This window comes from Mesoplodon densirostris, chromosome 18 (genome assembly GCF_025265405.1).
Source record: "Mesoplodon densirostris isolate mMesDen1 chromosome 18, mMesDen1 primary haplotype, whole genome shotgun sequence".
In the NCBI taxonomy this organism is placed as follows: domain Eukaryota; kingdom Metazoa; phylum Chordata; class Mammalia; order Artiodactyla; family Ziphiidae; genus Mesoplodon; species Mesoplodon densirostris.
Genome location: NC_082678.1, coordinates 45,037,847 through 45,063,555, shown reverse-complemented (window position 1 = coordinate 45,063,555; position 25,709 = coordinate 45,037,847). Strand labels below are relative to the sequence as shown.

General features: G+C 45.1%; 1 protein-coding gene across 1 annotated transcript; it reads left to right on the top strand.

Annotated features, from left to right (window-relative positions):
- The first annotated feature begins 1,704 nt into the window (after window positions 1–1,704).
- On the top strand, window positions 1,705–25,062 carry DHX33 (DEAH-box helicase 33). Its single transcript, XM_060082227.1, has 12 exons — window positions 1,705–2,138; window positions 4,672–4,832; window positions 5,497–5,724; window positions 5,868–6,038; window positions 9,128–9,313; window positions 10,051–10,162; window positions 11,295–11,454; window positions 11,613–11,701; window positions 14,832–14,959; window positions 15,340–15,543; window positions 17,215–17,301; window positions 22,647–25,062. Exons 1-12 carry the CDS (start codon window positions 1,850–1,852, stop codon window positions 22,953–22,955), a joined length of 2,124 nt encoding a protein of 707 aa, XP_059938210.1. The 5' UTR covers window positions 1,705–1,849; the 3' UTR covers window positions 22,956–25,062.
- The last annotated feature ends 647 nt before the right edge of the window (window positions 25,063–25,709 follow it).

Here is a 25,709-nt window from a genome sequence, read left to right as displayed (position 1 = left end):
CTTGAAAAAAACAAAAAACTGGAAGATCTGGCAATACCAGGCCTGCATGGCACCTGCTGCCGAGAGATAACTAGTGGCTGTTTCTAGAGAACAGGGCACTTGCTCTATCAAGAGATTATTTCACTCATTTATATTACCTACCTTGTACTCCTGTAATCATTTGGAGCATATGTCCCCTCCAATAGGTTACTCCGGAAAGCACACTGGGAAGAAGGACTGAGGTCTGTCTTTTACATACTCAGAATCCGTAATTTGAGAGCTAACAGATATTGCTATGGTCTGAATGTCTGTGTCCCCCCAAAATTCATGCTGAAATCCCAATGCCTGATGTGATGGTATTTAGGAAGTGACGCCTTTGGGAGGTGCTTAAGTCATGAAGTGGAAGCCTCATGAATGGGATTAATGCCTTATAAAATAGCTCCAGAGAGATTCCTAGCCCCTTCCATCACGTGAGGACGCAGCAAGAAGGCAGCAGCTATGAACCAGGAAGAGGGCCCTCGCCAGAAAGTAACCATGCTGGCACCTCCAGAACTGTAAGCAATAACTTTCTGTTGTTTATAAGCCACTCAGTCTGTGGTATCATACCAGCCTGAAAAGACTAAGACAGTTGTTTCCAGTTAATTTTGGGTTGACTTTCTAAATTAATACTTAGAAGGAAGTAAAATTTTGTCAGTTATTCTTAAATACATATCTGCTATTAGTTCAACATGCACATTTTCAGTAAACCCTGGTCTCTATACTACCAGCAACTGGAGAAAAATTACCTCTGACCTGGAGGAAAGGGGAAGGAGGATTTCTAATAGGTTCATAAATAGGGCAAGTCTCATGGAAATGAACTTCAGAAGATGCCTGATGTCCTTCACATGGGTTGAAGCTTATGATGAATTCTCTGGAAATCACTTTTCCTGTATGCAGAGCAAACAGCTGCTTGCTGGTCTTTCTGTGGCGAATTAGCAAATTCTCTAAGAGCTTTGAATTTAGGAGGGGAAGAAGGAACTAATCATATCCTACTTTCCTGCTGGCGTTCTGAATCTTTTCATTGATTGGCGTGTGTATGATGGGGCTGGGGGCCCCGTAAAGAACTTGAGAGTCTGGCACGAATATTTTGGGAAAGGAAGGATAAAAGACAATTTTAGTTCCATCAGACTCCCTCTTTCCCTGCTTGTATTATAGGAGCAGACCATGTCCTTTGGGATAGCAACTTTCTGAGGAGAATGTATGCTTGTCATAGAATATATGATATATCTTTATTTTTCTGTGACACAAGATGATCACCAGTATCCTCAACATTCAGATTTTGTGACATCTGAATGACTCATCTCAGAGGCTCAGTTTCTTCATCTGTATACTGGGGATGATACCAGTATCTACTGTATAACATCAGTTATTTGGAGGATTAAATAACCAAATGTTTGTGTGCACCTCATTAATTTTACAAAATTAAATACTTTCCTTGAAGAGCGACTATTATTGTGGCAGAGAAAGGGAAACGCGTGTTTACTGGAAGGAAGCAGTGTTAGCAGGACAAGAAAACCATGGCTGTTATCCAAAGTTAAGGACCCACGGAACCGTACACCCAGTCCTTCACTGTTGTAGCTCCGGACCTTTTTTCGGTTGTACCTCGGACCCTGCTCTCCCCGCCCTCAGGAAATGAAAGCCTGATCACGCTGACAGTGCATGCTGGGAGTTGGAGTCCCCCCCCCTAAAGGCTGCGGGTCGCGGTGGTATCAGCGGCGTCGCTGGGAGCCATCAGCACGTGGCGGGAAGGGGCGGCGCGCGCTAGCTGTCGGCTCCCGGGAGCGGCAGGAGCTACCCGCTTTCGCGCCTCCCGTCGTGTTGCCCTCCCGACATGCCCGAGGAGGCGGGCTTCCCGCCGGGCAAGAGATTCCGGCCGGGCGCCGGGCCTCCGAGGCGCGCCGGGTCCTGCCCTCACGGGCGGCGAGTGGTGATGCTGCTGACCGCGGGCGGCGGCGGCGGCCGCGGCGGAGGAGGCCGGAGGCAGCAGCCGCCCCTGGCCCAGCCCTCGGTCAGCCCCTACCCTGAGGCCGTGGAGCTGCAGCGCCGGAGTCTGCCCATCTTCCAGGCGCGGGGGCAGCTGTTGGCCCAGCTCCGAAACCTGGACAGCGCCGTCCTCCTCGGTGAGTGGCCGCGCCGGCGCGTCCTTCCTCTCTCCCCGTTCGAGCTCCGCGAGAACAGCTTCTCTTAGGTGTTTCTCCCCGTCTTTCACTCGTTTCTACAACAAACCTGACTGTCTTTTCTGTTCGGGGTCAGGAGAGTGGCCTTGGAGGAGTCAGACAAGCCCGTTCTGGAGGTGCTCACAGCCGGTGCGAGTGACGCGCGCCTTCGGCAAAGACTCGCCTTCTGTGCGGAAGGGTAGAGGGACGCAGCGGGAACTTTGGGAGCTTAGAAGAGTGGATCTGAGCCAGTCGGGGAGGGAGGCGTTGGACGCAGAGGAGAGAGCCTGCAGCATAAGAGACAAAGTGGAGGCGAGAGACGGTCCGGTCTGACGGAAGTAGCAGTTTCTGGTGCACGAATTAAGAGGCAGAGTGGAGGGCCGGGGACCAATTGCAAGGGGCTTCGATCCCCAACGTTTAAGTAAGAGGAGCTCCTGAAGGACCGAGAGGATGAGCCTCCAAAGAGGTGAAGGAGATCCAGAAGAGCTGATAACCTAAGGAACAGAGTTGTAAGAGGAAGGGAGTGAACAGATACAACAATGAAAATAGGGACCAGAAAATAGGGACCCAAAAAGTGCCCACTGGATTGGATGCGAGGTATCAATTGGGGATCGAGTTGAGCGCTGTTTCGGCAGAGCTCTGGGAGCTGATTTGTCACTGGGCTGAGGAGTAGGTAGGAGGTGAGGGCATGAAAGCAGTGGGAGCAGGCTTCTGTTTTTGACAAAAAGGAGGGGGACCTAGAGGAACTTGCAGATATTCATAGGTTCAGGGAAAGAACTCAGTAGAGAAGGAGGCTGAAGATGCAAAGCGGGCACTAATAGAGCAGAGATAGAGGGCATGGGGAAGGGGGGCCCTTGGCAACAAGGGCTAGATGCAGAGCTGGCCTGGATATCCAAGAGGAGGATGGATATCCAAGAGGCTGGGGGGCTGGAGAAAGGAGGTAAGAATGGGGGTGACTGCAGAAAAGCTTGCAGGGGGAAGTGGCGGGAGATCACCTTTGAGGACTTCACTTTCCTATGAAGTAGGCACGGGAGCTCTGATGAGGATGGGAGTTACAGGGTCCTTGGGGAGGATGGGGACAAAAGAAGGGCTGTAGAAACAAGAACAAGGATCAGCGGTGGTGCTGGTGCCCAGGTGCATTTAGCCCCACGGCAAACTCAGGTCATTGTCAGCACAGTTGGGTTATTTTACTATAGCAACGCTCAGTTTCTTGGTGTAGGAGCAAAAAAGATGGACAGGGAGACATTGATCCAGGTTTGGGTTTTGCCTGATGAACTCAGCAGGAGGAGTGTAGAATAATCAAATTCTTTGTCCATGATTCGTGTCCGGGTCAGGAAGGATGAGCAGTCAGAGGGGAGAAAATGGAAGAACCACAGGACTGTAGAACTCTGTGAGGTCAGGGAGGGGTACTGGTAGCCGTGGGGGGAGGGATGCACAGGTTTACAGTTCTTTGTTCTGACTGGGCACTGGGAAGGGAACACAGGAGGGTAGAAAATAAGTTTGGGTGCTTACTGTATGCAGATGCTCAAGTACATGGAAGAGACTGACAGGCCATCTCTGCCCCCCAGGGCCCTCTGATATTGGAGGGGGACAGAAACATTTAAATACTTTCACACAGTTTAGGGTGATCAGTGATGGACGAGATGAACAAGGCTCTAAGGAACACAGAGGAGGCAGCGCAGCCCCTGGGGAGAGAGTTTGAGGTCTAACTCATCTTGTACAGTTTGTCATGCAGGCAGCGTGGGGGCAGATATTTCATAATAGTGTGGGCAAAGGCAGAGGGTTTGAAAGGAGGTGGAGGAGTTAGCTGTGGCTGCAGTGTAGGAGCAAATGTCTCTTCATGGCAGTGCATTTACACCTCGTTTATCCCTTTGAAAAGTAGGACATTTTAATATAACGTTTGTATTCCATTGTATGTTGTTACTATACTGGTTACTGTTGCTGACCGCTTACATTGTTTCTAATTTTTGGCTGTCATGATCAAAGTTGACTAAAACTCTTTTGAAGCTGTATTTTTATACACATCTTTATTTCCTTAGAATCAAGTCCTGCAAGTGGAATTGTGGGTCAGAGGGTACAACATTTTAAAGATTTTCCTAGTATAATGTGCCCCTCCAAGAAACAATCCCAATTAACACTCTGCTAGCAGTACATGTGGGTACACATTTTCCCGTGGCTTTATCAGCTTAGAGTATTTTCTTATCTTTTCCTTCTGACTTTGATCTGTTTTGTGAAGTATGTTTCAGTTTGCATTTTTTTTTAATTTTGACGTAGACCATTTTTAAAAAAAATTTTGATGTGGACCATTTTTTTTTTTAGGCTGCATTGGGTCTTCCTTGAGGTGCTCGGGCTTCTCATTGCGGTGGCTTCTCTTGTTGCAGAGCACGGGCTGTAGGTGCCGGGGCGTCAGTAGTGTGGCATGCAGGCTCAGTAGTTGTGGCTCGTGGGCTCTGGGGCATGTCAATTTGCATTTAAATGAGACTTTTTTCTTTCCTAGGGGAAACCGGCTCTGGGAAGACAACGCAGATCCCTCAGTACCTGTATGAAGGGGGGATTGGCCGCCAGGCCATCATTGCCGTGACCCAGCCTCGTCGAGTGGCTGCTATCTCTCTGGCTACCAGAGTCTCAGACGAGAAGAGAACCGAACTCGGGAAGCTGGTACCTAACTTCCTTCTTTACTGACAGTTCTTGGTCCCCCAACCCCCACTCCCAGCCCCCGACTTTTATTTTTCTGAACAAGACTACTTATACATCTCAAGCTTCTTTCTTGCCACAATTGTTTCAGCCTCTCTCACAGTTCTTTACCAGTTCCTAAGAGATCAGAGGGTCTGTCAGTCCCACTTGCTTTGCTTTCAAAATCTGTTGGCACCTTGGATAAATTAGCTGTTTTTTCCTGAGCACTTTTAAGACTTCGGTAACATCTGCTAAGTCTTTTATCTACATATCTTTCTACAAACTTGTAAGCATTTTTCTAGTATGTAGGTGGGTATTGAGAATGAGTCCCAGAACTGTATATAAGTCAGATTTATTCGTGTTTGTGTGGGTGTCTACCCATTTGACTTAAAAACATCTTGGACATCTTTTCATATGTGTACATAGCTTCACTTGAAACTATGAAGTAGCTGGGAGGAGAAGACTAGTTTTAAATTCTTTGTAGTGTTTATCATCATTGCAGTTGAAGGCCTGTGTCCATTGCCCTGGGAGCAGGGCAGGGTAGGAATTGGTCCTGTTCGCTGCGATAGCACCAACGCCTGGCACCGTGCCGGATACACTGGGTGCTGAACACGCGTTTGCTGAGTGAATGAGTGGTGTCTCCACACAGGTTGGCTACACGGTGCGCTTTGACGATGTCACCTCGGAGGACACGAAAATCAAGTTCCTGACGGATGGCATGCTTCTGCGCGAGGCCATTTCAGACTCCCTGCTTCGGAAATACAGCTGCGTCATTTTGGATGAAGCCCATGAACGGACTGTTCACACGGATGTGCTCTTTGGGGTGGTGAAAGCTGCCCAGAAGAGGCGAAAGGAGCTGGGGAAGCTGCCTCTCAAAGTAGGTGCAGCCTGTGCTGCTGAGGGACCCAGGGCAGAGGGCATGGGGGTTGCGGGCCTCCTCGGCGGCCTTCAGGGCTCAGCAGGGGCACAAAAAGGCTGGTCCGAGCTTGTCCCCATCCTCCGCCCCTGTCTCGCACACAGGTGATTGTGATGTCGGCCACGATGGACGTGGACCTGTTCTCCCAGTATTTCAGTGGAGCCCCTGTCCTCTACCTGGAGGGCCGGCAGCACCCGATCCAGATTTTCTACACCAAGCAGCCCCAGCACGATTACCTGCATGCGGCCCTGGTCTCCGTCTTCCAGATCCACCAGGTAGGCACTGGGGTGCAGATTCCTGAGAAGGCCTGTTTGACCTCGAGCATTCAGCCTTGAAAAGAAAAGCTGCCAAATGAAACCATTTTGTGAGCTGTGTCCTGAAGTTGAATATGGAGTTCGTTTGCCATGTCCACGTTTTTATCCTTTTTCTCAGTGTCTTTTTTTTTCTCTAAAAATAATAATTCAACCCTGACCAGCATCTTTCCTCAGCTGAGCCAGAAAACGTCCATATGTTAAAGCAGTGGCTTGCGAGCATATTTTGATTGGAACCCCCAGTAAGACACACATTTTATATTGCAACTCAGGACACAATGTGTAGAACTGAAGTGAGTCTTAGGAAACACAGTCTCCTTTTACTACCTGTGATGTCCTCTGGTATTTTCTGTCTCATTGAAAAACAAAAAAAGTTGGTGTACTAACCAATAATGGGTTGCAATTTAGAATTTTCTTTTTAAAAAAACAAAAAACTGTACAGAGAAACATTTCAATTTTTTTCATTTTATTGTTTACTTTAAATTTCGAGTGATTAAATCTCATTTTTTGGTTTAATTTGTATAAAATCAACTGTTTTTACCTTTCCATTAACTTTCTGAAAAAATCTAGAAGCCAACTTTTGAAAGCTAATTTTTATTTTAAGCTTAGTGATGGGTGTGTAGTTTAAAGTTTAAAAAGTCAAGTACTTAGTTCTAAAAAGCTCATAAAAGAACAGGAGCTGCTTTCACTTTCCCCGTCCAGATCCTGCTCTTGAAGGTACACCTTCAATTTCTTAACTGTTTCCCTTAGATGTTAGTTTCCTGTTCCTGACACATCCTCTCAAAATGATTATATCAGGATGTCTTTTTTTTTTTTAATTTTATTTATTTATTTTTGGCTGCGTTGGGTCTTTGTTGCTGCGCGGGCTTTCTTTAGTTGTGGCGAGCAGGGTCTACTCTTCGTTGCGGTGCGCAGGCTTATTGCGGTGACTTCTCTTGTGGAGCGTGGGCTCTAGGCGCACGGGCTTCAGTAGTTGTGTCTTGCAGGCTCTAGAGCACAGGCTCAGTAGCTGTGGTGCACGGGCTTAGTTGCTCCGCGGCATGTGGGATCTTCCCGGACCAGGGCTCGAACCCGTGTTCCCTGTATTGGCAGGCGGATTCTTAACCTGCGCCACCAGGGAAGCCCCAGGATGTCTTTTTAAATCAAATATCAGTCTTTACAATATTACGACCCTACATTGTGTACCATCGCAGTGCCTTGTTCCTGTTCCACACAGTTGTACAAGTTTTCTATGTACATACGGCCAATTTTTCCCCAAGGGTTCTAACATCTATCACATGCCAATCATGAATTTTTTTTTTTTTTTGCTTGTTTTGCTGTACGCGGGCCTCTCACTGTTGTGGCCTCTCCCGTTGTGGAGCACAGGCTCCAGATGCACAGGCTCAGCGGCCATGGCTCACGGGCCCAGCCGCTCCGCGGCATGTGGGATCTTCCCGGACCGGGGCACGAACCCGTGTCCCCTGCCTCGGCAGGCGGACTCTCAACCACTGCGCCACCAGGGAAGCCCCATGAATATTTTTTATGTGTTGAAACACAACCCACTTTTTCCCAGGTCCTTTATTTATGCTGCTTTTCTGCTCCAAACAGGTTGCTCTTCTAGGCCTCTGCACAGCTGTCCTCTTGGCTCTTCCCTCTGCCATCCTCCTGTGTTGAATCCCACGACAGCACCCCGTGTTTGCCTAGCCTCCTGGCCGCATCAGGTGGAGGAGGGGACTTGCGGGTTCAACTACACTGTACTCAGACTTCCAGTTGACACTTGGGTCCTCATGCCGGCACAAGCCCCCGAGGCTCGCTCTGAGCCCGAGCCTTTGTGGCTTCTCCAGGGAAGTGGGCGCACCACTTTCCCACCACCCCGTCTGCACGCTCCCCCGTCGGGACTCCCCCTGCCCGGCCAAGTCACTCACTTCCCGCCCCGTCTCTTCATCTTTCAAAGATGGGTTGAAACCCTGTCTTCCTGGGCTTATACCTTCACCGTCATTTTGATAGTATTTGGAGAAGGTCAGTCTGCCTTGTTTAGCTGCTAAAAGCACACTTGAGATGAGGATTTTTCATGAATAGTGCCTATAGGGCCCTCACGTTACATGGTGGCTTTGATGAGTCCTCCCCTTGATGAAGCTTTGACTGTTGCAGATTTTATCCTGGGAATTCCCTGGCAGTCCAGTGGTTAGGACTCGGTGCTTTTTACTACTGGGGCCTGGGTTCAATCCCTGGTCAGGGAACTAAGATCCTACAAGCCACGCCACCAAAAAAAAAAAAAAAAAAGATTTTATCCTTTCTGTGTGTGTGCACCTCTGAACATGTTAATACCGGGCTAAAAAACTACATGCACACATATAAATACATAGATATATGTATTCATACATAGACATATATATATAGAGAGAGACACATACACATGCACAACATTTAGATAATTGTTAAACATTTTTCAATTATTTTGCCAAACAAGTACTCTACAAATTAATGTATCTGAACAGACGTCAAAGAAAGATTGGATCAATGGGTATGCAGTTAACACTTACCTGTTCTTCCCTTTGCGAGGTGAAGGATCCAGTTAAGCCTGGGATGTAAATCCCTTGTCCAAGTTCAGCGTGCTTTGGGGGTTTATGAAAGTACATTTGATGGCCTCATTCAACTAGGGCTCCTTTTCCAGCATGAGTGCTTCCGGCCATTTCCATGGATCAGGATTTCCCCAAGTTGTCTCTTTTGTCAGCTTCATCTTTCAAGATGATTATGAAAGGAAGGCAGCTTCATGCAGATTTTATTTGCTTGCCTGGTTGTGCTTTTCATGGCATTGTTCTTGCTGCAAAAGCAATCTGGCGATCTTTCTTCAAAATCTCCTTAATTCGTTTTTAAACAGAGCTGGCTAACTTGAGAAAGTTGCAGCTGTACATTCTCGGTGTGGGTTTTCTCCCAGGGGAGACACCGATGTTTAGGCTCATTTATGTCTCCAGAGTTAAGAAAAATAACTGGGGAAGTTCATCAGTGACCATTGTTCTGTGCAAGCTGTGCTCCTGTCAAGGCCTAGTGATCCCACTCTTCCTTTTCTTTAGGAAGCCCCCTCCTCTCAGGACATCCTGGTGTTCCTCACTGGGCAGGAGGAGATCGAAGCCATGAGCAAGACCTGCCGGGACATTGCCAGACACCTCCCGGACGGCTGCCCCTCCATGCTGGTCCTTCCGCTCTATGCCTCCCTGCCCTACGCCCAGCAGCTGCGCGTCTTCCAGGGGGCCCCGAAGGTGAGTGCACCCCTTCTCCTGCCCAGCCCCATCCCTGGGTACCCAGATGGATGCACCAGTGGGGCCTGTGCTCCTGTCAGCAGGCTCCAGCTAAGGTGTGTGGGACAGGATGTGCAGGGACCACACACATGAACTGGAAAGACGCAGGAGGGTAATGCGGGGCTGCAGACGCGGCTCTCCCATGGTCAGAACAGGGAGACAGCTGTCCGGGGGTGAGGGAGAGGCAAAGGCAGAAGCCAGAGGCTCAGTGAGTGACTCTTCCAAGGTCCACCGTTCACAGAGCATGTGTCCACAATACGTTTCTTGGGTGCCCATGCTGTGCCAGGCACTGTGCCAGCACTTGACACATACTGTCTCTCATCCTCTCAAGAACCGCAAAGTGGGTCACCATCCCAGTTCCGAGGCCCCAAGGGGTGAAGTGACAGTTGCCCAGGGGGCACAGGAGGTAGCTGGTGGGGCCAGGACTCCAGCCCACATCTACCTGCTTCTGCATCTTGTGCCTCTCCCACCACATCTCATCGCCTCAAAATAAACTTTTAAAACTGAAACATTCCCCACACCCTACCCCGTCCCGCCCAATTTAGTGATCAGCCATCAATATTAAAGACTGTCATAACAAAAAAGTCTTCTCTTCTTGATCATAAGTGAGTTGTGACAATTCACGGTGAGGCATATGTTTTAAAACTTCTGAATCATATGTGTGTCATATGGCTCTTTGGTTTTCTTCCTCCTTTTAGGGCTGTCGCAAAGTGATCATTTCAACCAACATCGCTGAAACCTCCATAACCATTACAGGAATAAAATATGTAGTTGACACGGGCATGGTTAAAGCAAAGAAGTATAACCCCGGTGAGAATTTGTAGCTCCTGATGTCTCTTCTCTGTATAGTGAGCAGCCTGTGTCCCACAGTTTCCCCCAAATAATCGTCTCATGTCCGTAACTACCTGAGATTCGGGTGGCAGGCACCACAGTCCAGCAGTCAGGGCCAGAAAGGCACGTGAGGCAGGAAAGAAGAGCCCAGATGTGGCAAACTTGGGGACAGATGGTCAGGGACCTGGGCAGAGGGCATGAAACCCCGTCAGAAGGTAGGCGAGAATGATGGCTCTCAGGCCAGGGACAGCCTGATACCACATCAGAGGCTTCCTCGGAAATGACATCTGAGCAAGGCTGGTTTGACCTCCAGTCTCCCAGGGAGGAAGCAGACCCCCCCAGGCTGGGGCGAGGCACTAGCTGTTTCCTGAGTGTGTGCGGTGGGCAGCTTGCTTGAAGTCTTTTTTATTCAGGTCTGTTTTCTACCTTGCTTTACTCCACAGAGGATTTTGAGGCAGCTGAAATTATGGCTCCGGAACATTTAATTGAAATGCACTGCTGAGCCTTCAAGGGTGCTGTCATTCATGTGTGTCTCTGGGGACCACGTATGTGAAAGGGCTTGGTTCTCCAGTGCCTGGCACAAAATACACCTTTATAAGAAAATCGGTCTCATTCACTCCTAGGCGTAACAGCATTACATTGTCTCTCTTTTATAATAGAGCAGGAGGGAGGATGCAACACACAGGGGACTGGAGGCATTTCATTCTTGGGTCATCGTTTGATGTGGGACCGACCATCCTAGTTTGCTGGAAACTGTCTCAGTTTTAGCACCGAGAGTCCCAAGTCCTGGGAGACCCCCTCAGTCCTAGGCAAATGGGGTTGTTGCCACCTGTGATCGAAGCCAAGGCCTCTGAATTCTACCCTCCTGGGTCCCTGCCCCAAGCACAAGGTCCTGATGTTTTAGTCACAGATTTCACACGGTGTTCATAGCAAAGGCCTTGTTTCACCACAGACCAGTCTGGTTTCGTGCTTTCTGACGTAGGCTGGAGTTCTTCTGGACTCGTGTCACAGAAAGGATCCCTGATGTTCTGAGCAGTGCTTCTCATTGTCCACGTTGTAGAGTTTGTTCATGTGACGAGCAAAGCACTAACATGGGCCGTTCTCCCACCAGACAGTGGCCTGGAGGTGTTAGCTGTGCAGCGGGTGTCAAAGACCCAGGCCTGGCAACGCACAGGACGGGCTGGCAGAGAGGACAGTGGTATCTGTTACCGGCTCTACACGGAGGATGAGTTTGAGAAGTTTGAGAAGATGACGGTGCCAGAGATCCAAAGGTAGGCCCAAGGGGCTCCCACACCTACCCTTTGTTCCGAGGCTCCTGTCCCTGTGGCCCACATCCTCCAGCTGACTCTCCTTGGTGGGCGGCTCTTGCCTTGCCGGCTTGGGGGTCAGGAACACCTGCGTGAACCACCTGCGTCTCTCACACTTGCAGGTGTAACCTGGCGAGCGTGATGCTGCAGCTTCTCGCAATGAAAGTCCCAAACGTGCTCACCTTTGACTTCATGTCCAAACCATCTCCAGGTAAGTGGGGTCTTCGGGAAGGTGTACAAAATGGACAGGAACAACCAGTGGACTCCAAAAAAAAACAACCAGGTCTTCCAGCGGTCTCCTTTTGTTTAATATAATTTGGTGGATAACAACCTTAACTCTCAGAGAAGAAACTCAGAATCATGAAAGGAAAGATGCGGGGCTGTCAGCACCATCGCGGTGCAGAATCGGCGGCTTCACGTAGGCATCCTGGGCAGGTGCCGAGACCACAGGAACCAGTGAAGGTGGTCGAGGGGGTCCACAGGATACTGCAAACCTAACGAAATCGTACTTTTGCCAGCAAAAGCACTGAAAAGATTAAGTTTCTTTGCTTTTGACCAGAATTTGATGGGTCCCTGCCCTTCACGAATAATCTCTCCATGGTGGAAGGAAAACTAATTGGGAGTTTTAATGATGGTAGCTTAGTACTTGGCATCTCTTCAACATACACCATTTTCTTTTTTTTCTCTCTCTCCTTTTTTTTAAGTGAAGAAGCGCAACTGGTTAAAAAAGTAAACAGTCGATGGGTATACAGGGCCCCTCCATGATCTCAGTTTCCCTCCTCTACAGCAACCACTGTGCACATTTCCCAGTGTCTTCTAGAGAAAATCTTTGCAAGTACATATAGCCTTTTATTTATTTATTTATCATATGAATTTTATTTCATCAGTCCTTGGACACGTATATTCCATCCTCCTCCCAGACTGGGGTGCCTGCAGAAAAGGGTTGTGATCTGGCGTCTCCAGCCCCAGGTGCAACAGCACTTAAGGGCCTTTCACGCAGCTTTCCAGCACTTCTTCCAGAAACAGGCCAAGAGCAAAGGCACCAGCCTTCAAGACTGGGATCAACTTTGCTTTTGTTTTTTTTGGCTGCACGGCTTGCGGAATCTTATTTCCCTGACCCCGGCCCTCCGCAGTGAGAGCGTGTAGTCCTAACCACTGGACCTCCAGGGAATTCCATATAGTCTTTTTTTAAAACGCAAATAGCAACACACATTGTGCACTGTTCTACACTTTTTTTTCTTTCACTTGCTAAATCTCTACATACAAACGAGGCACATTCCTGTCAGGTGGAAATATCGAAGCCACACCTGTGCATCCGTTACCAGGGCTGCAAAGCCTCCGGAGGCTGCCGCACTCCCCACCTCAAGTTAACCACCTCCCAGGTTTTGTCCGTGAATCCCTCGCTTTTCTTGAATATTTTATTCCATGCATGTGCATTGTTTTGGTTGGCATGTTTATGCTTCGATTTCCCAGTGACCTTCCCTTTTCGTTCATCATGTTTTATAAGGTTTAGGTCTGATGCATTTTCATTACTAAATACTGTCTAGTCTATGAATAAACCAAAATGCATTTATCCTTCTCCTACTGATAGACATTGGCACATTGCTTTTTCTTTTCTTTTTTTTTTTTTTTTTGTCCCACCACTGCTATCCCCTGCCACTTTCCCCCCTTGGTGTCCATACGTTTGTCCTCTACATCTGTGTCTCTATTTCTGCCCTGCAAACCGGTTCATCTGCACCATTTTTCTAGATTCCACATATATGTGTTAATATATGATATTTGTTTTTCTCTTTCTGACTTACTTCGCTCTGTATGACAGTCTCTAGGTCCATCCAAGTCTCTGCAAATGACCCAATTTCATTTTTATGGCTGAGTAATATTCCATTGTATATATGTACCACATCTTCTTTATCCATTCATCTAGCAATGGGCATTTAGGTTGCTTCCATGTCCTGGCTATTGTAAATAGTGCTGCAGTGAACATTGGGGTGCATGTGTCTTTTTGAATTATGGTTTTCTTAGGGTATATGCCCAGTAGTGGGGTTGCTGCGTCGTATGGTAGTGCTATTTTTAGATTTTTAAGGAACCTCCATACTGTTCTCCATAGCGGCTGTATCAATTTACATTCCCACCAACAGTGGAAGAGGGTTCCCTTCTTTCCACACCCTCTTCAGCATTAGTTGTTTGTAGATTTTCTGATGATGCCCATTCTAACTGGTGTGAGGTGATACCTCATTGTAGTTTTGATTTGCATTTCTCTAATAATTAGTGATGTTGAGCAGCTTTTCATGTGCTTCTTGGCCATCTGTATGTCTTCTTTGGAGAACTGTCTATTTAGTTCTTCTGCCCATTTTTTTATTAGGTTGTTTGTTTTTTTAATATTGAGCTGCTTGAGCTGTTTATATATTTTGGAGATTAATCCTTTGTCCGTTGTTTCATTTGCAAATACTTGCTCCCATTCTGAGGGTTGTCTTTTTGTCTTGTTTATAGTTTCCTTTGCTGTGCAAAAGCTTTTAAGTGTCATTACGTCCCATTTGTTTATTTTTGTTTTTATTTCCATTACTGTAGGAGGTGGGTCAAAAAAGATCTTGCTGTGATTTATGTCAAAGAGTGTTTTTCCTATGTTTTCCTCTAAGAGTTTCATAGTGTCTGGTCTTACATTTAGGTCTTCAATCCATTTTGAGTTTATTTTTGTGTGTGGTGTTAGGGAGTGTTCTAATTTCATTCTTTTACATGTAGCTGTCCAGTTTTCCCAGCACCACTTATTGTAGAGACTGTCTTTTCTCCATTGTATATCCTTGCCTCCTTTGTCATAGATTAGTTGACCATAGGTGCATGGTACATTGCTTTTTTCACTTAATGTATTTTACAGATCATTTCCCCTCTGTGTAGATACTTATTACATTCTTAGAATTGCATCTTTATTCTTTAATAGGCAGTGCATTTTCATGGTTCAAATTTAAAAAGAATAAGATAGTAAATAGTGTCCTTCTCACCAGGGGCCTCTGAGGCACCTGGTATTTCCATTGTTGTGTGTGTGTGTCTGGAGATGCAGATCCCTGTACGATGTCCGAGTATATCTGGGGGTGAAATTCATAAGTGTAACTTTGCTGGGTTTCAGATTTACACACATATTGCCAAATTGCAGGCCACTGTTTAAAGAGAATTGAGCTGAAGACAATGTTGTCCTTAACGGCTTTGAAAAGCACCTCATGGGGACAGCGTGGTTGTGGTCTTTGGTGTGCTTTGACGTAGGCTTCTCAGAAGTGCCCCAAAGTAATGAACTAGCTGCAGCTTCGTCCTGTTTTGAATGTTCGACTCCTTTTTATGTCTTTCTTTAGATCACGTTCAGGCAGCCATCGCCCAGCTGGAGCTGTTGGGTGCCCTTGAAAACAAGGACGGCCAGCTCACCCTGACTCCAATCGGAAGAAAGATGGCGGCTTTCCCGTTAGAACCCAAATTTGCCAAAGTAAATGATTCCTCTCCTCAGTCCCCTTTCTGTGTGTTACGGGTCAGCCATCCCAGAGGAGACTCCTTAACCCAGTGATTCTAGATTAATCTTCACTTTTTCTCTTAAATAATTATTAATGCCTACTTTGTGCCTGACTCTGATTTACGCTCAGTGTGGGATTCAAGCCATATTAAGTCATGAGCCCTACCCACATGGAATCATGCAGGGAAGGCAGCCCTCTGTTTTACAGAAAGTAAAATAACATACGTAGTCATGGTTTTAGAAACACCTGCCCCTTAACGCCTTACAAGGGAAGCTGCAAAAGCAATATGTGGAAATACTTTATTCAGAAGCCAGGAGAAAACTAGGCTTACACAGTATTTAATTGTGATTTGCAGACCATCCTCCTGTCCCCCAAATTCCACTGCACGGAGGAGATACTGACCATCATCTCCCTGCTGTCAGTGGACAGCGTGCTCTACAACCCCCCCTCCCGGCGGGATGAAGTGCAGGCTGTGCGGAAGAAGTTCATATCCAGCGAGGGCGATCACATCACCCTGCTTAACATCTACCGGGCCTTCAGGAACACAGGCAGAAACAGGGTAGGCCTTGTCTTGTTCCCCTTCTCATACGATGCCTCCTTCTGGGCCTGTGAATGGCAGATGTCATTTCAGAAATGTCTGCACACAGGGAGGTTACCAGGGAAGGCATGATTCCCGTCTTTCCCTCTGCTTATTTTTAACTCATACCTAGCATTGGCCAGTTCGTTAAGTATTTGTTGACCCAGTTTCTTAGCTACAAAATGGTTTGTTTCCCCACCTGCCCCTAGCTTTCTTCATAGCAGATTTTGCTTGTATTTCAGTTCCCTGGACCAAGATGGAAAATGGCAGTATTTTCTTTCACTTATCAATAAAATAAAATAGAATAAAATCAGTCATTGTAGGGAGTTCCCTGGTGGCCTAGTGGTTAGGATTCCGGGCTCACTGCCATGGCCCAGGTTCAGTCCTTGGTCAGGGATTTGAGATCCCGCAAGCTGGGTGGCGTGGCCCACCAAAAAAAAAAAAAAAAAAAAAAAAAATCAGTAATTGTGCTATAGCATGCATGCCTTATCTGTGCTTTAATGCAAAACAAAAACAGTAAAAATAGCCACCACCCAGTTTTAGTAGTTGTAAACATTTTGCTGTATTTGCCTCAATTTATTTTTAAGGAAATAAAATGCTGTGGACACAACAAGAGCCGTGAGCTGCCCCTTTTGCAGTCCTTCCTCCCTTCTGTAACCCCTGTCAAGTCTGTCTGGGTCCTGGTGGGCAACAATGTGCTTTTACTTTGTATCCGCAGGCGTTGTTTGCTATAAATGCTTCTTCACGCTACCTTTTTGCAACTGGTTTCCGTCTCCTCACCTGCAGTGCCCATCCCGTCCAGGTCTCTTGTGCACAAGGGGGAGAGTTGCTCTGGGGTCGACACCCAGGAGTGGACCTGCCGGTCTTTGGGCAGCTGCATCAAGCTTTCCCAGCTGGCATGTGCGTCCACAGAGCTGTCAGCACCTCTTTATCCTCCCCGGAGTAGTGTAGAGGAGTTTCGATTTCCACCAGCCTCTCCAGCTCTTAGTTGAAATGATTTTTCATTTTTGCCACGTTGAGGGATGTGAAGTAGTATCTCAGTTATTTGAAACTGCAGTGCCTTGATTCCTCAAGAGACCGGGAAGCTTTGCTTAAGTTTATTGTCATTTGTAGTTAATCTTCTGTGAGTGGTCCATCCATATCCTTTGTTGTTTTTCTACTGGAGTATTGGTCATTTTCTCACTGATTTGTAGGAGTTTATTTATTTGTTTATTTTTTAATGTATTCTGGAGGTAATCATTCTTTGCTGGGTGTAGTGATGCAGATATCCCAGTCGTTAGCTTTTTTCATCGTGACTTGACCTATGGAATTTTATAGTTCTACTTTAGTTTAAATTTTTACTGTTTTCCTTTATGTTCATGCTTTTTGCTATAAAGATATTTTCCTTTTATTTATTTTTGGCAACTGAAGTTTTCCATCTGAATTAGAACAGTGTTCTAAAAATTATGCTGGGACTTCCCTGGCAGTCCAGCAGTTAAGACTCTATGCTTCCACTGCAGGGGGCATGGGTTCGATTCCTGGTTGGGGAGCTAAGATCCCGCATGCCGTGTGGTGTGGCCCAAAAATTTTTTTTAATTAAAAATAAAAATTGTGCTATGTTTTTTTCTTTATAGAAATGAGAGGACTGTGATATCTCTTTTTTCTCCTGTTCAGGATTGGTGCAAAGAGAATTTTGTCCACAGCAAGAATATGATGCTGGTAGCTGAAGTCAGATCACAGCTGAGAGATATCTGCCTAAAGGTATTCTTCTTCCTGGTGTTCTCTGGGGGGCTAAGCTGTCACTTTTTTCTAGGTGAAAAATTTCAGGTTGCTTATTGCAAGTGATCGCAAAAAAAAACCCTCTCATTGTAGGAAAATTTTTAAATAAGGAAGAAAGTAAAAATTACCCACAGCTCCACCTCTCGTCAGTTTGGTCTGTTTCTTCATAGCCCTGTTTTTAAATGAATTTTTTACATCATTAGTTACATTGTATATATAATTTATATTTAGCTTTTATAAACTTTAAAAGTATTTTCCAATGTTATTAGAACTCTTCCTAAGGTTTGTTCTTTTAGTGGAAATATCTTTGTTATTTTTTTTCAGATTACGAAAGCTGTGCATAATTGTTACAAATTGATACAGTGCAGAAAATAGTGATATATAGTGCAGAAAGTGTAAAAGTCTCCTTAATCCTGCCCCTCCAAAGATAAATAATAGTGTGGTGTAGATCCTTCTAGAATTTTTTCCTGTGTATGTATGTTTTTGTATATGTGTGTGTATACACATATACATGGATACATATATAAAATTTTCTTTTTTTTCCTTATTTTAATAGATTTTTATTGGCGTATAGTTGCTTCACAATACTGTGTTAGTTTCTGTTGTACACCAAAGTGGATCAGCCATATGCATACATATATCCCCATATCCCCTCCCTCTTGAGCCTCCCTCCCATCCTCTCTATCCGACCCCTCTAGGTCATTGCAAAGCACCTAGCTGATCTCCCTGTGCTATTCTGCTGCTTCCCACTAGCTATCTATTTTACATCTGGTAGTGTAAATATGTCAATGCTACTCTAACTTGCCCCAGCTTCCCCCTCCCACCCCATGTCCTCAAGTCCATTCTCTAGGTCTACATCTTTATTCCTGCCCTGCAGCTAGGTTCATCAGTACCATTTTTTTTAGATTCCATACATATATGTTAGCATACGGTATTTGTTTTTCTCTTTCTGACTTACTTCACTCTGTATGACAGACTGTAGGTCCATCCATCTCACTACAAATAACTCAATTTCATTTCTTCTATAGCTGATAAATATTCCATTGTATATATCATACCACACCTTCTTATCCATTCATCTGTCGATGGACATTTAGGTTGGTTCCGTGCCCTGGCTATTGTAAATAGTGCTGCAATGAACATTGTGGTACATGTCTCTTTTTGAATTATGGTTTTCTCAGGGTATATGCCCAGTAGTGGGATTGCTGGGTCGTATGGTAGTTCTATTTTTAGTTTTTTAAGGAACCTCCATACTGTTCTCCATAGTGACTGTATCAATTTACATTCCCACCAACAGTGCAGGAAGGTTCCCTTTTCACCACACCCTTTCCAGCATTGATTGTTTCTAGATTTTTTGATAATGGTCATTCTAACTGGTGTGAGGTGATACCTCATTGTAGTTTTGACTTGCATTTCTCTAATAATTAGTGATGTTGAGCATCTTTTCATGTGCCTCTTGGCCATCTGTATGTCTTCCTTGGTGAAATGTCCATTTAGGTCTTCTGCCCCCCCCCCTTTTTTTTTAATTTATCCATTTATTTATTTTTGGCTGCATTGAGTCTTCGTTGCTGCATGCGGGCTTTCTCTAGTTGCTGCAAGCGGGGGCTACTCTTTGTTGCGGTGTGCAGGCTTCTCATTGCGGTGGCTTGTCTTTGTTGCAGAGCACAGGCTCTAGGCGCACGGGCTCAGTAGTTGTGGAATGCAGGCTCTAGAGCGCAGGCTCAGTAGTTGTGGCACAAGGGCTTAGTTGCTCCACGGCAAGTGGGATCTTCCTGGACCAGGGCTCGAACCCATATCCCCTGCGTTGGCAGGTGGATTCTTTACCACTGAGCCACCAGGGAAGTCCTTCTGCCCATTTTTTAATTGGATTGTTTGGTTTTTTGATATTGAGCTCCATGAGCTGTTTGTATATTTTGGAGATTAATCCTTTGTTGTTTCATTTGCAAATATTTTCTCCCGTTCTGAGGGTTGTCTTTTTGTCTTGTTTATGGTTTCCTTTGCTGTGCAAAAGCTTTTATGTTTGGGCCTCCCTGGTGGCGCAGTGGTTGAGAGTCCGCCTGCCGATGCAGGGGATACAGGTTCGTGCCCCGGTCTGGGAGGATCCCATATGCCGCGGAGCGGCTGGGCCCGTGAGCCATGGCCGCTGAGCCTGCGCGTCCGGAGCCTGTGCTCCGCAACGGGAGAGGCCACAACAGTGAGAGGCCCGCGTACAGCAAAAAAAAAAAAAAAAAAAAAAGCTTTTATGTTTAAATAAGTTCCATTTGTTTATTTTTGTTTTTATTTCCATTACTCTAGGAGGTAGGTCAAAAAAGATCTCGCTGTGATTTATGTCAAAGAGTGTTTTTCCTATCTTTTCCTCTAAGAGTTTTATAGTGTCTGATATTACATTTAGGTCTTTTCCACTTGGAGTTTATTTCTGTGTATGGTGTTAGGGAGTGTTCTAATTTCATTCTTTTACATGTAGCTGTCCAGTTTTCCCAGCACCACTTACTGAAGAGGCTATCTTTTCTCCATTTTATGTTCTCGCCTCCTTTGTCTTAAATTAGGTAACCATATGTGTGTGAGTTTATCTCTGGGCTTTCTATCCTGTTCCATTGATATATATTTCTGTTTTTGTGCTGGTACCATACTGTCTTGATTACTGTAGCTTTGTGATATAGTTTGAATTCAGGGAGCCTGATTGCTCCAGCTCCGTTTTTCTTTCTCAAGATTGCTTTGGCTATTCAGGGTCTTTTGTGTTTCCATACGAATTGTAAAATTTTTTGTTCTAATTCTGTGAAGAATGCCATTGGTAGTTCGATAGGGATTGCATTGAATCTGTAGATTGCTTTGGGTAATATAGTCATTTTCACTATATTGGTTCTTCCAATCAAAGAACATGGAATATTTCTCCATCTGTTTATGTCATCTTTGATTTCTTTCATCAGTGTTTTATAGTTTTCTGAGTACAAGTCTTTCCCCTCCTTAGGCAGGTTTATTCCTGGCTATTTTATTCTTTTTGTTGCGACGGTAAATGGGATTGTTTCCTTAATTTCTCTCTCTGATTTTTTGTTGTTAATGTATAGGAATGCCAGAGATTTCTGTGCATTAATTTTGCATCTTGCAACCTTACCAAATTCATTGATTAGTTCTAGTAGTTTTCTGGTAGCATCTTTAGGATTTTCTATGTATAGTGTCATGTCATCTGCAAACAGTGACAGTTTTACTTCTTCTTTTCCAATTTGTATTCCTTTTATTTCTTTTTCTTCTCTGATTGCAGTGGCTAGGGCTTCCAAAACTATGTTGAATAAGAGTGGCGAGAGTGTACATTCTTGTCTTGTTGCTGATCTTAGTGGAAATGCTTTCAATTTTTCACCATTGAGTATGATGCTTGCTGTGGGTTTGTCATATATAGCCTTTATTATGTTGAGGTAGGTTCCCTCTATGCCCATTTTCTAGAGAGTTTTTATCATAAATGGGTGTTGAATTTTGTCAAAAGCTTTTTCTGTGTCTATTGAGATGATCATATGGTTTTTATTCCTTAATTTGTTAACGTGGTGTATCATATTGATTGATTTGCATATATTGAAGAATCCTATGGGGTGAAGCAAAAGCACTTCTAAGAGGGAAGTTTACAGCAATTCAATCTCACCTCAAGAGACAAGAAAAATCTCAAATAAACAATCTAACCCTACACTTAAAACAACTAGAGAAAGGAGAACAAAGAAAACCCAAAGTCAGTAGAAGGAAAGAAATCATAACAATCAGAGGAGAAATAAATGAAATAAAAATGAAGAAAACAATAGCAAAGATCAATAAAACTAAAAGCTGGTTCTTTGAGTAGATAAACAAAATTGATAAACCCTTAGCCAGACTCATCAAGAAAAAAAGGGAGAGGACGCAAATCAATAAAATTGAAAATAAAAAAGGGGAAATCACAGCTGACACTGCAGAAATACAAAGGATTATAAGAGACTACTAAAACCAACTCTATGCCAATAAAATGGACAACCATGAAGAAATGAACAAATTCTTGGAAAGGTGCAATTTTCCAAGACTGAACCAGGAAGAATTAGAAAATATAAACAGACCTATCACAAGTAATGAGATTGAAACCATAATTTAAAATCTTCCAACAAACAAAAGTCCAGGACCAGATGGCTTCATAGGTGAATTTTCTTAAACATTTAGAGAAGAGCTAACACCAATCCTTCTCAAACTCTTCCCAAAAATTGCAGAGGGAGAAACACTCCCAAATTCATTCTACGAAGCCACCATCACCCTGATACCAAAACCAGAAAAAGATATCACAAAAAAGGAAAATTATAATCCAATATCACTGATGAACATAGATGCAAAAATCCTGAACAAAATACTAACAAACAGAATCCAACAACACATTAAAAGGATCATACACCATGATAAAATTTTCTTTTTAAAACAAAATATATAACACTTTGTTTTGCAATTTGCTTTTTCCACTTGGAGTACTTCTTGAATACTTTGTGTCTAGGCTTCTTGCAGTGCCTGCATATCTCTATCTCGTTCTTTTTAGTGACTTCATAGCATTTCACTGTATTCACTACAGTTTATTTAGCCCAGCCCCTAATGGTGGTCATTTAGGTTGTGCTATAATGATCATCCTCCTACATAAGTGTTTGTGCTCTGTTACACATAGAATGAACTTTTAGATGGAGAATTTAGATTTTGATAGACATTGCCAAATCATCAACCAACAAGTTTCCTATCAGCTTATATTCCCTCTTAGAGGACATAATGTTTATATATTCAATGGCTCTGTGACACGCCACATTTTACCTCAAAGGTGGGGTTGTTTGTGTTCACGTTCTCCTGTGTTGAGCACTGAGAGAGTGTCTACTTTTTGCTGCTGTGAGCAACTCTGTGGTGACTGTCTTTGTGTGTAAGGCGCCTTTTGAGACAGCCCACGGCATGGACCATCCGCACGTCCGTAGGGGACAGTTGTCACCCTTACCCAGGCCTGTGCCTGATGCCAGCGGCCCATTGTTAGCACTAAAGTGACTTCTTCTCATAGTAGCTTGTTGTGTTCTGCATTATACACATTTTTCCAACCCTTCTTGTACTTGAACAGCTTTCCTGCCAGACCATCCCTTGGCTTCGTGAGTTCCCTCATTTTCTATTGACAGTAGACATGGTGCTTCTCCACCAGCACTGATCTCAGGCGTCGCAGGCAGCTGCCCGGGTGTCAGCCTCCACCGTGGGCCCTGCACCCTGGAGCGCACTGGGGGCACGTGGCTCCATCCACCATGGGTGGCGGCACAGTACTCACGTCTGGGGTCTTCTCCATGTCTCACTTCTTCCCAAACCAGATGTCCATGCCGATCCTGTCGTCGCGAGGGGACACAGAGAGCGTCCGCCGCTGCCTGGCGCACAGTCTCTTCATGAGCACCGCCGAGCTGCAGCCCGACGGGTCCTATGCCACCACGGACACCCACCAGCCCGTGGCCATCCACCCCTCGTCCGTTCTCTTCCACTGCAAGCCAGCCTGCGTCGTGTACACGGAGCTGCTCGTCACCAACAAGTGCTACATGCGCGACCTGTGCGTCGTGGACCCCGAGTGGCTGTATGAGGCTGCCCCCGACTTCTTCAGGAGGAAGCTGAGGGCCTTCAGGAACTGAGCCGCCCGGGGCGGGAGCTGGGCCGCAGCCGGCCTCACTGCGGACTCTCAGGCTGGCACCCAGAGCGGTCGTATTGAGCGGATTATGCCCGGCCTCTGGGAGCTTGAAAGCATCTCTGTCTAAACTCCTCAGACTGAACCACACAGACATGCAGTGAACTTGGAGACTTCAAAATGATGCTTTCGGTTCTTGCTCGGCGACTTTGGGTGACTTAGTTAACTTCTGAGCCTCAGTTTCCCTATCTGCCAAGTGGGGGTGATAATAATAATACTTACAGGGTTGGGGTCATGAGGTTTAGAGCAAATGAAAGGAAAGTACCCAGAGCTGTGCCCGCCCACGATAAACACGCCTGAATCGTGAGCCGTGGAGCTCGGTTGCTGTTACTGCTTTTCTACATGATGTGAACCAGGTACAACAAAACCCCCTGAGTTCTCGAGACTGAGGGGGATTGTCTGGAAAGGGGACCACCAGAGGTCACAGAGCTGTTGACCTTGGATCTATTTTAACTTCTATCTGCATGGAGTTTTATAACAGAAAACAGAAGAGATTAACTTCTGTTTCAGGAGGGAGGTGCTTTTGGGCCATGAACACTTGAGCCTAAGGAGTGTCTCTGAGCTGAGCTTAAGGCATTTCTCCTCTGGCCCTGCGGGTGGGCGGAGGTGAGAACACAGGCAGCTTTGGCTCATCCATCACCTCATCTAGTGTTTATGTTCTTTTATTTATTTCCTATGGTCATTTCCTATGATCGTTTTTCCTTCTTAGAGACCTGGGGACAGCCTGGCTTTGCCACTCGCCCCTCTCTAGCCCTCATTTTCCATATTTGTCAGAGGGGATTAGAGGGTCTCCACAGTCTCTTCCTGTTTTCATATTTTGAGGAAGGAAAAGACACCAAAAGTTCTTCTTAGCTATTTAATTATCAAAAGCAAATAATCTTTCCCCAGAGAATGCTATGCCCTAGAAGACGCCAAGATTTAGCCCTTTTATTGTGCTTAATTGGTCAAAATACACATGTGCAGTATTTTGGTTATTCCTTTATTTAATAGAGGCCTAGGATGTTTAGGGTTCAAAAGGTATTGGTAAAAGAAAATATTGTATTTTTAATAAAATGTTCAAAAGGTATTGGTAAAAGAAAATATTGTATTTTTAATAAAACGTTCATCATGCTGGTAAAAAATTGGGAGTGGGGTAATTTATTATGTTCCTCAGCAAATTATATAGAGGAATTCTCTGGGACAAGTAAAATTTAAAATTTTAAAAATAGCTTCTATGTTTCTGTACAGAAATATATTTATCACTAACATTCTGGTAGAGTTTTCATACAGTAGTTTTTTATTGGGCTTTTTAAAAAGTTAACTTTTAACATAGCTGCTCAGGGATTAAATCATATTGGAAAAGCTGGTCTGACTCTCCATATTACTACAAAGAAATACATGGTTGTTTACATTCAGCTGCAGGGGATAGATAAGTACACTTTAAACTTTCTTAAGAAAGTTAAATGTTTCACAGTGATGTTGCAATCTAACCTTGAGCTATTCTTTTCAATCCTACAATCTCCAGTGGTGTGCCGCCTTTTTTCCAACCTGTGAAATCCATATCTAGGTGAATCACTAGCTCCCTTGAGCAGCTTCATGTAAATAGATGCACTCCAAGCAGATCACATGCCTCAGATGTTTGTCTTCTGCTTCTAGTAATCATGGAGTGTGAAACCTCCAGAGCAGCATAGATCTAAAAACTGCCAACACCCAGTTCTTGGTAAAAAAAACCTTTGGTAAAGAGATGCCAGAATGGAGACAAGTTTTTGCTCTGTGGATAAGACTGATTATGTACTGTGATGCATATAAATCCATTTAATCCAGCTGTCAAGAAATGCTTAGAACTGTGGCCAGGCATCTAAGATACCATTCCTTGTGCATAGAAGGAAACACTGCACCTGTGGGGAAGCAAGAATTTCATTATATTTTATTTGATCAGAATATTATAACTTGCAGCAAAAAAAAAATCTAGTTGGTTCAGGTTTATGTTGTATTTTGAGAGTCTCTTCTTGTTCAAACAGAGCTCTAAAGAAGCACTGGCTCTTGTATATAATGCTCAAATTTGCACATGACTATCAAATCCATTAAAAGTGAATCTTGTACATGTGTGAGGCTTCTTTCTTGGGTCTCCTTTCCCTTATTCACAGAATGCTGTTTAGAATACACTAAGTATGTCTTATCTTTGCCACTTGATTTGGGAAGACTTACTTTCTTGCTACCTTATTATATATCTTATGTGTCCTGGTAAGGTAGGAACATTAGTTCTTAACCTAAATTTAATGTAAGCTGTGGCTTCTTGCCCCCAGAAAAATAATGTCCCATCAGAACCTGGGTGTAAGGTTGGAGGGTTGCAGGAATTAACCAGGGCTCTTGCCTTTAGGAGCTCCGGGTCTGGTGGGGGTGAGGGTCAGCTGCCAGGTAAACCAGCAGTGCCAGGAGGTTTCTGCTGAGAAAAGAATGAAGCACAGGGGCCGGGTCGCACAGGCATGAGTCTGTTTTTCAGGGAAGAGAGGAGGAAGTTCCAGGAAGGCCTCTTATGGGAGGTGATCCTGGAGGCTGGTCTTTGGGAGTTGGTGGTGGCAAGAGTGCATTCCACGAAGTCATAGAAAGCCTGGCCGTGAGAACAGTAGATGGAAATTTGGAGAGTGTAAGCAGCCACTGGAGAGAACGGATGCTGGCCAATTAAACAGCAAGCCTGGGACACCAGACTCAGGCCGACTCA

What these genes read in the sequence shown, in the direction of transcription:
- DHX33 (XM_060082227.1), top strand. Translation starts at nt 1,850, where the DNA reads ATGCCCGAGGAGGCGGGCTTCCCGCCGGGCAAGAGATTCCGGCCGGGC. An exon ending in TCTTCCAGGGGGCCCCGAAG is followed by an intron (nt 9,314 to 10,050) that starts GTGAGTGCACCC and finishes TCCTCCTTTTAG; the next exon opens with GGCTGTCGCAAAGTGATCAT. An exon ending in TAGAACCCAAATTTGCCAAA is followed by an intron (nt 14,960 to 15,339) that starts GTAAATGATTCC and finishes TGTGATTTGCAG; the next exon opens with ACCATCCTCCTGTCCCCCAA.